The following is a 15,449-nucleotide window of genomic DNA, read 5'->3' as shown; positions in this document are numbered from 1 at the left end:
TTCTATACGTTATCTCAGTCTTCACAACAATCTTATGAGAGTAGGTGCTGTTCCTAATCCTGTTTTACAGACAGGAAACTGAAGCTCAAGAGAGGCTAGTGAGGTACGTCATTCTTGCTCATTCTTATTTCCTTCCCTCTTTCTCAAGGAAGAAGTGGGTATGTTCCTTCTCATAGATAACTGCCCATTGTGTTCTTCAGAACCTTCTTTTTTATTCCTTTATTTCTTGTGTCTTTAGTCCCTCTTCCTTATTCTTTTCTTGCAGGGCGCAAATATGTGCCTATTCTTCAGTTATTTAAAAAAAGAGACAGAGACATACCGCCACTTCAGACTAACCCTTTCTTTATCCCCCCAATTTCTCTTCTTCCCTTCTTAGATTTCTTGAAGAAGAACTCTACATTTTCTGTCTCTAGTTCCCTACTTCTAGTGACTTCTCTAGTTATAGTAATCTGATCCTCCTGCCTCATCACTCCACTGAGACTCCCCCCTATTGGGATCCCAGATGACCTTCTTCCTTATTTGCCATATCCTTTTCTCTTTGCCACCCATCTCTGCAGCATTTGAAATTGGTGACCTCTCCCAGCTTCCTGAAATTTTTTTCTTCCTTGCTTACCATCACGTGATTCTCTCATAGTTCTCTTTTTACCATAGTAACTGTTCTTTCTCTGTAATATTCGCCTCTTAAGTGTTGGTGTTTTTCCAAGGCACAGTCCTTGAACTTTAAAATTTGTCTCTACAGTCTTTCTCTAGGGAGCTCGTCCACTCCTGTGGTGCCGCTTCTCTTTCTTCTTTTTTTTTTTTTTGGCTGCATTGGGTCTTCGTTGCTGTGCATGGGCTTTCTCGAGTTGCGGCAAGCGGGAGGCTACTTTTCATTGTGGTGCGCAGGCTTCTCATTGCAATGGCTTCTCTTGTTGCAGAGCACGGGCTCTAGGCATGCGGGCTTCAGTAGTTGCAGCACACGGGCTCAACAGTTGTGGCACATGGGTTCTAGAGCATGCGGGCTTCAGTAGTTGTGGCTGGTGGGCTCAGTAGTTGTGGTGGCTGGCGGGCTCAGTAGTTGTGGTGCCTGGGCTTAGTTGCTCCATGGCATGTGGGATCTTCCTGGCCCAGGAATCGAACCCATGTCCCCTGCATTGGCAGGCGAATTCTTAACCACTGCGCCACCAGGGAAGTCCTGGTGCCACTTTTCAAATCTGGGTCCCTGGTCAAACTTGGTCTCTCTCCTGAGTTTTTCAGACTTGTATTTCCAACAACCGGTAGGATGTCTCTACCTAAATGTATCATTGACCTTTCAAGCTGAACATATTTCAGGCATGAACTTATCATTCTGGCCTGCTTCTTGTGTTCCCAGCCTTGTTTAATGGCATAATCTTTTATTTAGTCATCCATGCCACAAGTCACCAAATCATCTTTTAAAAACAAAACAACCTTTTTCCTTTTATTGAAGTTTTTGCAAGTTTCCTATAGATGGTACGTGTTGCCAGATTTTCTTGTGGAACAGTGTGAGAACGTTGAGTTTCCCCACATACTGGACAATAATAAGTTACTATCATTCTTTTTTATCTTTGCCTTTTTTATCTGCTAGCTGAAAATGGTGTTATTGTTACTTTAATTTGCATTCCTTTGATTAGTAGTGAGATTAAGATTTTTTCCGATAATTGCTGGCTACTTATATTCTTTTGTGAATTGCCTGTTTGTGTTTCTAGTGCATTTTCCTAGGAAAATATTTGTCATTTATTTCAAGCATTAAAATATATATATATGCATCTGAAGATTATGGGAGGGCTTCCCTGGTGGCGCAGTGGTTAAGAATCAGCCTGCCAATGCAGGCGACATGGGTTCGAGCCCTGGTCCGGGAAGATCCCACATGCCACGGAGCACCTAAGCCCGCGAGCCACAACTACTGAGCCCAGGTGCCACAAATACTGAAGCCTGTGTGCCTAGAGCCCGTGCTCCACAACAAGAGAAGCCACCATAATGAGAAGCCCACGCTCCGCAACGAAGAGTAGCCCCCGCTCGCCACAACTAGAGAAAGCCCACGCACAGCAACGAAGACCCAACGCTGCCATAAATAAATAAATAAAGCTTTTTTTTTTTTTTTTTTTAAATAAAGATTATGGGAGAGGGCACTTCCCTGGCGGTTCAGTGGTTAGGACTCCACGCTTCCAGTGCAGGAGGGGTGGGGGACAAGTTCAATGCCTGGTGGGGGAACTGAGATCCACATGCCGTGCAGACAAAAAATTTTAAAAATTTTAAAAAATGAAGATTATGAGAGATTATTAGCCCCTTGTTATAGGTTGCAAATTTTCCCTCCAGCTTATCTTTCAAATTTTTTTTTTTTAATTTCCTTGTAGAAGTTCAACTGCTTTTGTGTAGACAGTTTATTTCCCCCTTTTCAAAATGATTTCTGCCTCACAGTCTTGTTTGGAAAGGCCTTTCTCATTTCAAGATTATACAACCATTCATTTATATTTTTTTCCTCCTTTCATTTTTTTATGTTTTAAAATCTCTAATCCACTTGATGTTTAAAGTCAGTAGCAAAATGTGAGGTCAGGAGCTAACTTTGTTTTTCTTTTCTTTTCCAATTGTCTGTTAAACCTCATCTTCCTCAGTGCCCTTCTAACCCCCACTCCCAGCCATCTAACAGATTGTCAAATGGGGTCAATTCTTCCTTTGAAATTACTCATCATTTTTCTTTCTGTTTCTGCCATTGCCCTAGTTGGAGACCTTATTATCTCTCACCTGGCTTCCTGAAGTAGTTGCCTAATATTGCTCTGTTGAATCTATCTTCCGTGCTGTTGTCCTAGTTACCATACTAAGTGTCAGATCTGACCAAGCTACTCTTCTATTCAAAAACTTTTGTGGTTCCCATTGCCTGCAGATTAAAATTCTATTGTTCCAGGTACATGTCCTACTCCTCTACCACAGTGATTTGTCATTCCCTAAATATGCCATTTGTTTTCATGCCTTTTTGCCCTCTTTTTTATGCTGTTCTCCTTTATTTTAAATGTCTTTATTTCCCGTTTTCACCTTTCTAAATACAATTTATCTTAAAAGCCTAGTTCAAATATCATCTACTATTGTAGCTAGTCATTTAAGCATCTCAGTCATTTAAGCATCTCAGTCATTTAAGCATTCCCAGAGGGTGATCTCCAGGTAGTTAGCGCATTTTATGCCACTGATAAGTGTTGCACAGAGTGAGCCGTTAGAAATGTTTCCTAAATGGATATTTAGCTGTCAGAGTAGATTTTTTTTGGAAAATTGATTTAAAATATGAATAAAACAAAGCTTTATCAAAATACACTAGATATGAAAGCTGTATCAGGACTATTTATAAGAACTATTATGCAATTATATTAAAGATAGACTTTTATATAAGCACTTTTCACACTAATTGTGTCAACTTCAATGTTTAATATTTTATAGGCCTCTCTCTTGGTCCTTGGTAAAGTAAGTGTTGTTAATGAGGTCATGCACTGTGGTTTAGGGTGCTTCAGGAGGCCCAGCTCCAGAACTTGAGCTTTTATTAGTATTAAGGAGGGTAGTAGCTTTTATTATTTTTGAATAAATTGCTGGAATGTAGCACCTCAGTTTGCACTTTAGAATCACACCATCTTGGGTTCAAGTGTGAGCTCAGCCACTTACTAGATGGGTAATCTTGGACAAGTTACTTTACTTTGAGGAGCCCATAGTTTTCTTATATCAGTAAAATAAGAATACTAATACTACTTACCTTATGGGGTTTTTGCAAGGATCAAGTGAAATAATACATGTAAAGTATTTAACTTAATATCTGCCAGGTGGTGTTAGAGATTTTTTTTTTGGTGTTATTTATAGAAAATGAACCATTCAGATGTTACTGTTTTCCTGTTTAATAGTTGTGTTTCAGATCAGATGTCACTTAAAAAAATTTTTTTTTTTAGTAATTTTCATTTGAGTTAGATTTGTTAAAGCAGTTCTAGGGTTAAACTTGAGGAGGAGAAAATGTTGAAAGTTTAATCCCTTTTTGTGGGAGGAAGGACTAACAACTCTATTCTCCGTTTCCTTCATATAAGAGTTTTGTTGCTGAGTTCTATCTGTGGTCGTGGCTGCGAGACCTGTTCACAGATTGGGTGTGCTGGTCTCACCACTTGGTATAATATTCTCAGAACTTTTTTTTAAAAGTGACTTCTTTGTTAAAACATTTGTACTCGTAGAAACATTCGTACTTGAAAAATTTTAAAACCCCACATTGTTGCCACAGTGATTTTCTGAAACAGATTTGATCAGATCACCTCCCGCTTAAAATCCTTCAGTGTCTCTCATGACAGAAGGAAAGGTTTCTTAGCATGACAAACAGGCCTTGCACCATCCAGCCTGCTCTTTTTTTTCATCTTCACCTCCTACTTTCCCTTCTAGCAATGACAGTGCTGAACTACTGCATAACCCACCATTTTTTCTCGGCCCTCCCTGCCTTTGTACATGGTATTTCTTCTGCTTAGAGGCCTTCTCTGCCTTGGCCATTTGGTGAACTCCTCCTCGTCATTCTTTAAAACCCATTAATATTTGTGGATAATGTGAAGCTGGAAGAGAAGTTGGTATTTTGGGTAACAGAATGAAGATCCCAAAAGGTGTTGACATTTCGGGACAATGGGCTGAATCAAACATGAAGAAACATAGTAGAGATGAGTGCAAATAATGGATCTAATATGGAGCTGTAGAGATCGGGTTTAGCAGCTGCATATTTGGGGAAAAAAATACTAAGAATCTCTGTTGAGTGGAAAAGTGTTGTAAAATAATTTAATTGAGGCTTTGTCTGTGGTTTTGGAGTGTTCAGAATGAAGGAGTGATATTCCGGTTCCATTTCAGGCCAGTCAGACCACACCTGGAGCATAGTGTTCAGAGATGAATGAGAAAGATGTGAGGGGCAGGGAGTCATGTCTAACACTAGTAGTGATATCAGCTAACGCTCTGAGCGCTTACTCTATTCCAGGCACTGTTCTTAACTCTTTATGTGTGTTATCTCTTTTAATCCTCACAATCGTCCTGTGAGGTAGGTGCTGTTCTCTTTTCATGAAGAGTACTTGAAGGAACTGGAATCATTTTACTGACAAAAGTGTCAGCATGTGACTCATCATATGAGGGGAAAGGAGGAAAAGCACAAATTTTTAAATACCCAGCCAAGCACTGTGCTAAGCACTGTATTTCACGTGTAATCTTATTTAATCCTCAACAACAGCCTTATTTGGAAAATATTGTTATTCCCTTTTAACGAATGAAGAAACTGGGTAAGTGACTTGCTGTCTTGATAAGTAACAGGGACAGGATATAAATCCATGTCTTTAAAAGTCCCTGGCCAGTACTGGTCACATTATATTTTAATTCCATATGTTGTCTTGCTTCAGAAGGCAGCTTAGGGTGTCAATGGGGAGCTAACTGCTGGCTTAATAAAAACTTTTTGACTACTAGAATCCTGAGATGAAATGGGTTAACTTGAATGTGTGATTTCCATGTCAGCATCAGTGTTCAGGGTCAGCTTACATCATGATTTGGCCAAGATGTTTTGGAAGCATTCAGGCATTAAAGTGGGGGAGGGAGTGGAAGGTGAGAGGGGAGTGGAGGAGTTGGGGTAGACTGGAAGAGCTTTAATGAGCCTTCTAACTGTGAAGTTCTATGACTATTAAGACAGTTTTAAACATGAGAATTGGTAATATGAGAATTGTGTTGACCAGGGACTTTTCTTTTGTGCATAGATTGATTTATTTGTTAAATTTCTGCTTTACTGAGGTATAAATAGCATGTAAAACTATAGGATATTTAAAATAAGTACTTTGTGGTGATTTGATATATGTATACATTGTGAAAGGATGTAGTTAACATATCCATCACCTCACATGTTTATCTTTTTTTTTTTTTTTTGGTGAGGATATTTAAGTTCTACTCTCTTAACATATTTTAATTATACAATATAATGTTAGCAACTATAGTCACTGGTTTATGTTAGATCCTCAGACCTCATTCATCTTAAAGCTGAAAGTGTGTATCCTTTTACCAACCTCTTCCTAATTTCTCCACACCCTACCTCATGGCAAGCACTAAAGTTTGACTTTTTTTTAAGATTCCACATTTAAGTGATACATACAGTACTTGGTTTTCTTTGTCTGGTTTATTTCACTTAGTATAATGCCCTCAAGGTCCATCCATGTTGTCACAAGTGGCAGGATTTCGTTCTTTCTCATGGCTGAATAATATTTCTTTGTAGACATATACCACAACCTCTTTATCCATTCGTCCATTCCTGGGTACTTAGTGTTTCCATATCTTGGCTATTGTGAATAATGCTGCGGTGGACATGAGAGTGCAGATTTATATTCGATATCCTGTTTTCATTTCTTTTGACTATACAGTTATCCCTCCATATCTGCAGGTTCAGCATCTGTGGAGTCAATCAACTGTGGATTGAAAATATTTAGGGAAAAAATAATTCCAGAAAGTTCCAAAAAGCAAAACTTGAATTTGCTGCTTGGCAGCAATTATTTACATAACATTTACATTATATTGACAACCATTTACATAGCGTTTACATTGTATTAGGTATTATAGTAACCTGCAGATGATTTAAAGTATACAGGAGAGTGTGCTTAGGTTGTATGCAAATACGATGACATTTTATGTACAGGATTTGAGCATCCTTGAATTTGGTACCTATCTACGTGGGTCCTGGAACCAATCCCCTGTTGATACCCAGGGATGTCTGTATACCCAGAAGTGGGATTGCTGGATGATATGGCAGTTCTATTTTTAATTTTTTGAAGAACCTTCATATTGCCTCCATAGTGGCTACACCAATTTATATTCCCACTGTTGGCTGAAAAAAAATGTACAACCTAAAAGTTGAGAATTACGTTTTATTCGGCAGCTTTAATGAGGACTTAAAGCCCAGGAGACAGCCTCTCAGATAGCTCTGAAGGACTGTTCCAAAGAGGTAAGGGAGGAACCGGGATAAATGAGTTTTTTGAAGAAAAAAAAACAAAAAACAAAACCCAAACCAGGTAGTCAGACCATCATAAGATTACTGCTATTAAAACAAAACAAAAAACCCAGACATCTCGAGTTAATGAATTAAGTGCTTTTCTACTTACAGGAAGATGCAAGAGTCTGGGCTTATTGAAATTATTCCTTTGATATTCACCTTATGTAGAGCCAGTATTCTTTTTTTCTCTCTCTTGAATCCTCTCAGGGTATACCGTTGGGGCTGGATGTAGAGGTTCATGGCTTGGTGGCAGGCAACCTGTTTTTCTCCGTCCTGAATTCCGCTTAGGGTGCACCGTCATGGGCTGCTGCAGTGGCTGATGGCTTGATGGCCTCAACGTTCTTTGTTTTACTGAAATGGCAGAGGACATTCTTTGTCTACACCACCAATAGTGCACAAGGGTTCCCTTTTCTTCACATCCTCACCAACACTTTCTCTTGTCTTTTTGATAGTAGCCATTCTAACAGGTGTGAGGTGATAGCTCATTGTGGTTTTGATTTGGATTTCCCTGATGATTTAATGATGTCGAGCATCTTTTCAGGTACCTGTTGGCCATTTGTATGTCTTCTTTGGAAAACTATTCAGTTCCTCTGCCCATTTAAAAATTGGATTGTTAGGGGTTTTTTTGCCATTGAGTTGCATGAGTTCTTCATATATTTTGGATTTAACCCCTTATCAGATATATGATTTGCAAATATTTTCTACCATTCCATAGGTTGCCTTTTCATTTTGTTGGTGGTTTCCTTTGCTGTGCAGAGGCTATTTTTAGTTTGATATAATCGTCCTTGTTTATTTTTGCTTTTGATGCCTTTGCTTTAGGTGTCAAATCCAAAAAAATCATCTCCAAGACTGATGTCAAGGAGCTTACCCCCTGTTTTCTTAAAGGAGTTTATGGTTTCAAGTCTTGCATTTTTTTAGTTTGATATAATCGTCCTTGTTTAGTTTTGCTTTTGATGCCTTTGCTTTAGGTGTCAAATCCAAAAAACGCATCTCCAAGACTGATGTCAAGGAGCTTACCCCCTGTGTTTTCTTAAAGGAGTTTATGGTTTCAAGTCTTGCATTCAAGTCTTTAATCCGTTTTGAGTGGATTTTTGTGCCTGGTGTAAGATAAGAATCAATGCATAGATTTATTCTTAAGTGTATTTATAAAGTTAATTTAAATGCTTAAGTTTTATAAGGAAGCTTTGTGTCTGAGTTGAGAATTACTGGTGGTCTTACAGTTAAACTGAAATATTTAAAACCCTATTAAGTGGACAGAACTTGGAGAGATACCAGCCTTTTTCCTGCATGGGACATCTGAAACTTGGTCCTGTTTAGACAGCCCAGTGGAGCTCAGCTCTGTTAGGCTTTGGGGGTGATGTGGTAAGAGCAATAGTGGTTTAGTGAGAAGGATTCTAAATTAGGAATCAGGGCCCTCTTATCGCACCTTTGTCACTAGCTAGCAGGTAACCTTTGATAGGCCTTACTCTTATTTGTAAAATGAGAGAGTGGTACAAATAGGTACAGCCTTTGGGTAAGCTTTTGAGCAATAACATTTTTTGTTTTGGAGTTTCCGAAGGAATTAATTCTAAATAAGGAAGAACATTGTGTACAAAGACGTTCCTTGCAGAATTATTTAATGGTTGAAAACATTTAGAAATGATATAAATGCCCAACATAGGTGACTGATTAGCATTTGGTAGAATTTTAATGTAACTCGAAAGTCTTGAGAAACTGTATAGTAACATGAAAAATATTCATAAAATGTTGAGAAATGTTTTGTAATTTTCCTCAATGGATAGATTTTATATAGGGGGGAAAACCCCAAAGGGATTTGCCCTAGAAGTTCATTCAGTTCCTTTCTCTCACATTTTGTGATGCTGTGAGTTTGTGGCAGAGGGGGAATCTCAGATGGGCTGTAGAGAAGGACAGGAGAATTTGTTGCATCTTCTCAGAATTATAGTAGAATCCAAACTGATGCTGAGATTAAGAATCTAGTGATATAGCATCCTACTTAATGCTGTTAATTTTTCAAGCAGTTTGGTCCTAATTTAACTAACTTTATTCTTATAAACAAACCAGGTGATTCTCTGCTGTGGAGCAGAGCTTAGAATGGAGGGTGAGCCACACAGGGAATTGGAGGGCAGTTTTGGGCTTGCGGCGGTTGTTTAGAGACACTTCTGTGCTTTGCCTGTTTCCTCTACCTCTCCCTCTCTGCTTATTCCTTTCCACCAGATCACAGGTGGCTTTTCTTCAGGCCTGACACTTGTGTGATATTTAGGGTATTCTACTCCGCTATAGAAAGCTTGTGAGTCTTGTCATCAGTCAGGACTGTTTTATAGCAGTTAGACAAGAGAAGGCAAAGGTAAAGGATTGTGGGAGATGTGGCTGTGGTCCCTCCTTTTACTCTGATTTTAATCCAGTGATCTCAGAGGAGAGGAGAACCTAAACAGCCCTGGTAGCTGGCTCTGATTCAAGCCAAAAGCACTACTGTGTTGTTTATCCACAGTCTTCCCCATTTTGAGAGGAAAATAACTTTTTCTTCATACTGTTATGTGGTAAAGGGATGTTTTGGGCTTAAGATTTATTCTAGGTTTGTCCCTGTTAATGAGAACATAAGTTAGACTGTCCCCTGAGAGCAGGGATTGCCAGGAGCTGTTTGCTGTATCCTTTTTAGCAGTAAAATATTGGATGGACGATTACATGAGATGTGTCCTTAGACTACAGCTATTTTCCATACCATTGACCTGTGTTCTTTTCCACATTGTCCTATGGTCTTAGGCTCTTGGAGAAGAATAGTTTGGATTTTGTAGCTGCTACAAATTGATATCTAATTTAGTTACTATGGTAACTCTTCTGGAAAATTAATTCGTTTCTTCTTTTTCCCCTTATGACATTTCAGTTCAACTACCTAAAAGAAAAGCCAGAAGAGAAAACTTAATATCATTGGGTGTAGGAAATAACCAGAAAATTCTCTGGCCCATTCATCTATCCAGCTAGTATTTATTTATTTATTTATTTATTTATTTATTTATTTATTTATTTATTTATTTATTTTTTCTGTACGCGGGCCTCTCACAGGCTCCGCACGCACTCACGGGCGCAGCCGCTCCGCGGCACGTGGGATCCTCCCAGACCAGGACACGAACCCGTGTACCCTGCATTGGCAGGCGGACTCTCAACCACTGCACCACCAGGGAAGCCCCAGCTAGTATTTATTTAAGTATCTACTATGTGTCAGACAGTATGCTAGCTGCTTTAGAAGTAGAATAGATTTGAAAGTGAGGTTGAGTTAACTATTCTATAGAACTTGAGAAAAACAGGAACATTGTTGCTTTTCCTTTTTTTTTTTTTTTTGTGGGAATCTTAGCTCCTGACCACAGATTGAACCCGGGCTCCAGCAGTGAAAGCACTGAGTCCTAACCACTGGACCTCCAGGGAGTTCCCTCATTATTTTTTAAAGATTCTGAGTGGTAATCTCAGTTTGAAAAGATAGAATTAATATAAGAAATTTTATTCTGAATTATAAAACTAATAATTTTAAAAGTATGTAAATTCAAGCTCTATTGTATATCTTTTCAGGCAATTTTATTAATGTAAAGAATTATATAGAAACACACATAAATGGGATTATAAATACATTTATATATTATTTGGTCTATTTTTCTATTGGTATGTTAGAGTTTTCTTATAAATTTTCATGGGTGTGTGTGTGTGTATAAAATATGGCATATTTAAATGTGGCTCAGTTTTATTTGTCTTTTAATTTAAATTTTAGGTATCAATTAACATTATAAATGTTTCATTCTTGTATTGTCCCATTTGGCAGTAAATCTAGCTTTTACTTCAGTCTCCTGTATCTCTGGATTTTTTCTTTCCCCATTTGGCTTTCAAAGATTTATTACTAGGGAAACAGACCAGGCATCATCTAGTGGTCCCCCTCAACCCCTGTAAAGAATGGTAAAGAATTTGGGGATACAGTAGCCTTGTAAAATTTGAGTAGCATACTTATAAATTAGGGGTTTTCAAACCGGGGTCAATGAAATCTCTGAAATTATATATTAAATTTAAGTATATATACATTTTGGGGGGGAAGGATCTGTAGCTTTCCTTAGATAGTCAAACGATTCTGTGATTCAAAAAAAAGTTTAAAACCATTGCCCTAAATGACTTTTTTAGTTAACTACATTTCTGTTGGTAGAAAATACATGCAAATAAACTTGGCTTTGTTTTATCTTGGGATTCCCTGAAATCTTGTGAGAGGTGTCCGAGGGGGACAATATAGTTTTCCGTTACAACTTCCTTTCCCCTCTAAAAAAACACATAAGAATTCACTTTTACTGCTTCCATTGGAGTTTCCTTAAGTATTTTAGGTGAGATGATTGACTATTTTGGAAACCCCAAAACAACTTTAAAATCTGAACCTAGAAATTCACTATGGATGCTGAATTCTCAAACCAGAAAAGAACCTCAGCCGCAAATGTAAGTTTCTGAACAGTTGAGAGATGGTGGCTTCAGTTACAAAAGGTTTTTCTTAGGAGTTCTTAAGGCGCAACTGAAGGACTAAGGGAGACAGTCTGGGCTGAGGCTCGTGGGGCATTTAGGACCTGGGGAGCCAGCTGGCTCTCTTGCTGCAGGAGAGGAAAGTAGGGTGGAGAAGAGGATGGCGTTTATACTTGGAAATTTTCCTGAGTTCCCTGCCTCTGAGATCTGACTGGGCCAGAACAAGGATGTGTGTGAAATTGAGTCTTCAAACACTATTGCTTATGTTCAACTTAAACTTTTCCAAGAAGAATGGAAATTAAGCTTGAAATCTCTGAAGAGGGGAGGGGTTCATACCTTCCCTCTCTTTTGTCATGTCCTCCCTCCTTCTGTGCAGGTGGATGGAAGCATGCCTGGGGGAAGACCTGCCTCCCACCACAGAACTGGAAGAGGGACTTCGGAATGGGGTCTATCTTGCCAAACTAGGAAACTTCTTCTCCCCTAAAGTGGTGTCACTGAAGAAGATCTATGATCGAGAGCAGACCAGATACAAGGTGAGTCCATCCTTGCTTGGTGCTTAAATTTCTGTAAACTTGAGAGAGAAGTTTAGCATACTTTATCCTGTGAAAGAGTTACTGAGAAATATGTGTAAGTGTGTTTGTTCCAACAAAATAAAATACCTGGCAGAGTGGAGAAAATTTAGTGCAAAGTCAAGATACAGTAGTAAAAGAACTTCAGCTGTCCGTATTTCTGGCGCAATTCTAATGAGTAATTTGTATCTAGAAATTTTCATGGTCCTTGATGAATTTTTTATTTCTTAGAAGGTAGAGGAAGTAACTAGGGGAATTACTACTTTAAGTCTAATTTTAACCAAGCTCTGAGATTTGTTGGCAAATTGAAAGCAATAGCAACTTCGGGGGAAGAAAATCACCCCATGATATTAAAGTTTAAGGTAAAACGGGACAGTGATCCGATTTCAGAAAATTGAGATACGTGATTGATTCTTGTGGCCCAGGGCCCTCAAAAAGAAGACTGCTTTAATTAAGTTGGGATGTTGACAAGGACCGAATTCCCATTGCTCACAGAGTTTCTGTGGGGAGCTTTCCTAAGAGCTCTTATCTGAAAAAAGGATGAGTATAGAAGATAGTGGAAGATTGCAAAACCAAGAGCAAATGTAAGAGGGGTCAACTGTAAGAATTGGGCAAGAGCTCAGAATGAGTTAAGGATGAAGACAGAATCAAAAGAGTTGGTTTTTTTGTTTGGCTTTTTAATATTTAAATTAAAAGGAAAACAAGGAAAGTATAGGTCTTAAGCCAAAATTAACATCCCAAATAGAAACTTTTCTTCATCAAAAAGCAAAGACTTATATGCTGAATTTTAAATAAGTGGTTATTCTGAAGACACCTCCTGAGCTGTTCTGTTGACTCTAAAAAATGTGTGCAGAACAGGCAGACAGAGCAGTCTCCAGCAACAGTAAAGACAATAGCCTACACCTCTAACCGTCTTGAGGGTAAACCTTCCTAAAAAACAACAGGTGTAGAGGTTAAGAGGGGGATGTTTATATGTGTAGTATGAAAATACCTCATTTGGGGAGTATCTTCTACTTGCCAGACACCACACTGAGTGCTTTATGTACATTTTCTCAGTTAATCTTTCCAACAAACATAAAGTAGGTGTTAAAGATGGGGAAACTCAGAATCAGTAGGGTGAAGTGACTTGCCCAGTGTCACCAATAGATAGCCAAGTCAGGAATTGAATCCAACATAATTGAATTCCAAAGACCATGTTCTGCTGAGCACACTGTACACAGGAAGATTCTCCAGATGGTTCTTAACTGAGGAGAGCTGAGATGTGGATTTGGCTTTTGGAGATTAGAATGTGTAATGATACAGACAGACCTTAAGTTTAAGGGGACCATGTAAAGTCTTACAGGGAAACTTTTATTGATACAGAGTATTTATTTAGTATTTGCTTCAATATTGCCAAACAGTGCCTAATGGTCTTTTATTTGTTCTAGGCAACTGGCCTCCATTTTAGACACACTGATAATGTGATTCAGTGGTTGAATGCCATGGGTGAGATTGGATTGCCTAAGGTAATTTATGTGATATTCATCGTTCTGGCTTAGTTCTGGCTGTTTGGCATAACAGTTCTCATTCTACCTGTAAAATTATTCTCAATTGATTCTTTGGTAATATATCTATCTATCTATCTATCTATCTATCTATCTATCTATATTTTAATACTAAAGGATCTCTTCAGTTTGTTTTAGGAAATAGCTTTGTTCTTTTTCTTTTATATTTCTCATCCCTGCTTCACCTCACCCTAGAGAAATTCCCTATGATGTCAGTTACTTTTACTACACCAAATTATAAACATTATAATTCAGGGCTTCCCTGGCGGCGCAGTGGTTGAGAGTCTGCCTGCCGATGCAGGGGATACGGGTTCGTGCCCCGGTCTGGGAAGATCCCACATGCTGCGGAGCGGCTGGGCCCGCGAGCCATGGCTGCTGAGCCTGCGTGTCCGGAGCCTGTGCTCTGCAACGGGAGAGGCCACAGCAGTGAGAGGCCTGCATACTGCAAAAATAAAAATAAAAAATAAAAATAAAAAAAATTCACATACCATGAGGGAATTCCCTGGTGGTCCAGTGGTTAGGGCTCGGCACTTTCACTGCCAGGGCCTGGGTTCAATCCCTGGTTGGGGAACTAAGATCCTGCAAGCTGAGCAATGTGACTCCCCCCCACAAAACAAACAAATTCATATACCATGAAATTCACCATTTTAAAGAGTACAGTTCAGTGGATTTTATTCACAAAGTTGCTACATTCAAGTTTGACTTTAGGAAACATAAGGAAATATTTTAGAAATGTCATCTTCCAGCTTCAGAATAACCAAATTTGTAGGTAATATGAAGGGTTTATTTTACATTTCAAATTGTAGAGGCAGTATAATGAGATTTACTTCTTTTATCTGGTTTTGGAGGTGGCTGTAGGTTTTTTGTTTTTGTTTTTTTGACAGCTTTATTGAGGTGTAATTGATTACAGAAAAACCATACATATTTAATGTATACAATTTAATGAGTTTGGAATGATAGCTGTAGTTTTGATACGGGAGTGTGCATCCTTGAGTGTTTTGCTCAAGAGTTTATTTAGTGCTTCTCTTAATGAAATTGCCATCTCAAGTGTTGGGCTGCACCTTGCAGGCCTGCAAGCCTTGTAGTTGCCTTGAGAATGAGGGAGGAGTCCGGAGACAGCAACAGAGACATCACTGGTTTATTAGATAGGGGATCTCAGCTGTCCGAGTCAGGGTTCTGGAGTGACACCCTACCGTGGACGGCAGACAGCAGGCAGAACACGGCAGCAGTCTTTGCTACTGGGGGTGGGGATGAGGGGGAGGAGGAGTTTACCAGTTATGGGGGAATTGACGTCAGTTTGGCTCATCAGTTAGTTACCAGGGAAAGCAGCAGAGGGGCATGTCCCTCATAGCCCCTTGGGCAGAGTTTTTCCCTTTGATAAGCTATCATAGTGGAGCCATTCTGATCTAAAGATCACTAACATTTACTGATTAGGCTGTATAATTAAGAGGGAATGTCAGCCATATGAGTAGGGTATAGGTGAAGCAGGGACTGGTTGAGCAGGAGATGTACAGAGAGCAAGAGAATAGCCATCTTGGGTGGCCTGATCATACATCTAGCTACCTAGTCCTACCTTGAATCCGTAGAGGCCCTGATACAGTGTCACTGTTAGAGGCATGGACAGCTTTTTTTCCCCCCTATCCTCTGACCTAAGAATTCTACTTCTAGGAATTTAGCCCCACTCCCACCCCACCGGCTCAAAAAAAGAAAGAAAAAATTAGACAAGCACAAAAAATGTATATGTAAGGATTTTTCAGCATTGCATATGATAGAAAAAATTGATAGCAAACCACATATTCCTTCACTCAGGGTATTAATTGTGTTACAGCCAGTCAAATACTA

The 15,449-nt window shown here is 39.1% G+C and overlaps 1 protein-coding gene across 1 annotated transcript in view; it reads left to right on the top strand.

Annotated features, from left to right (window-relative positions):
* The window catches only part of IQGAP1 (IQ motif containing GTPase activating protein 1), a 102,778-nt gene that overhangs the window by 24,520 nt on the left and 62,809 nt on the right, over positions 1-15,449 (top strand). The window contains exons 3-4 of the mRNA XM_082647207.1: positions 11,871-12,027; positions 13,491-13,568. Of these exons, the coding sequence (XP_082503333.1) occupies positions 11,871-12,027; positions 13,491-13,568 (235 nt within the window). The remainder of the gene's footprint in view (positions 1-11,870; positions 12,028-13,490; positions 13,569-15,449) is intronic.

Source organism: Grampus griseus, assembly GCF_964374135.1.
Source record: "Grampus griseus genome assembly, chromosome: 2".
Classification (NCBI taxonomy): domain Eukaryota; kingdom Metazoa; phylum Chordata; class Mammalia; order Artiodactyla; family Delphinidae; genus Grampus; species Grampus griseus.
The sequence above is the reverse complement of the archived record's forward strand: the minus strand, read 5'-3'. Positions and strand labels throughout refer to the sequence as shown.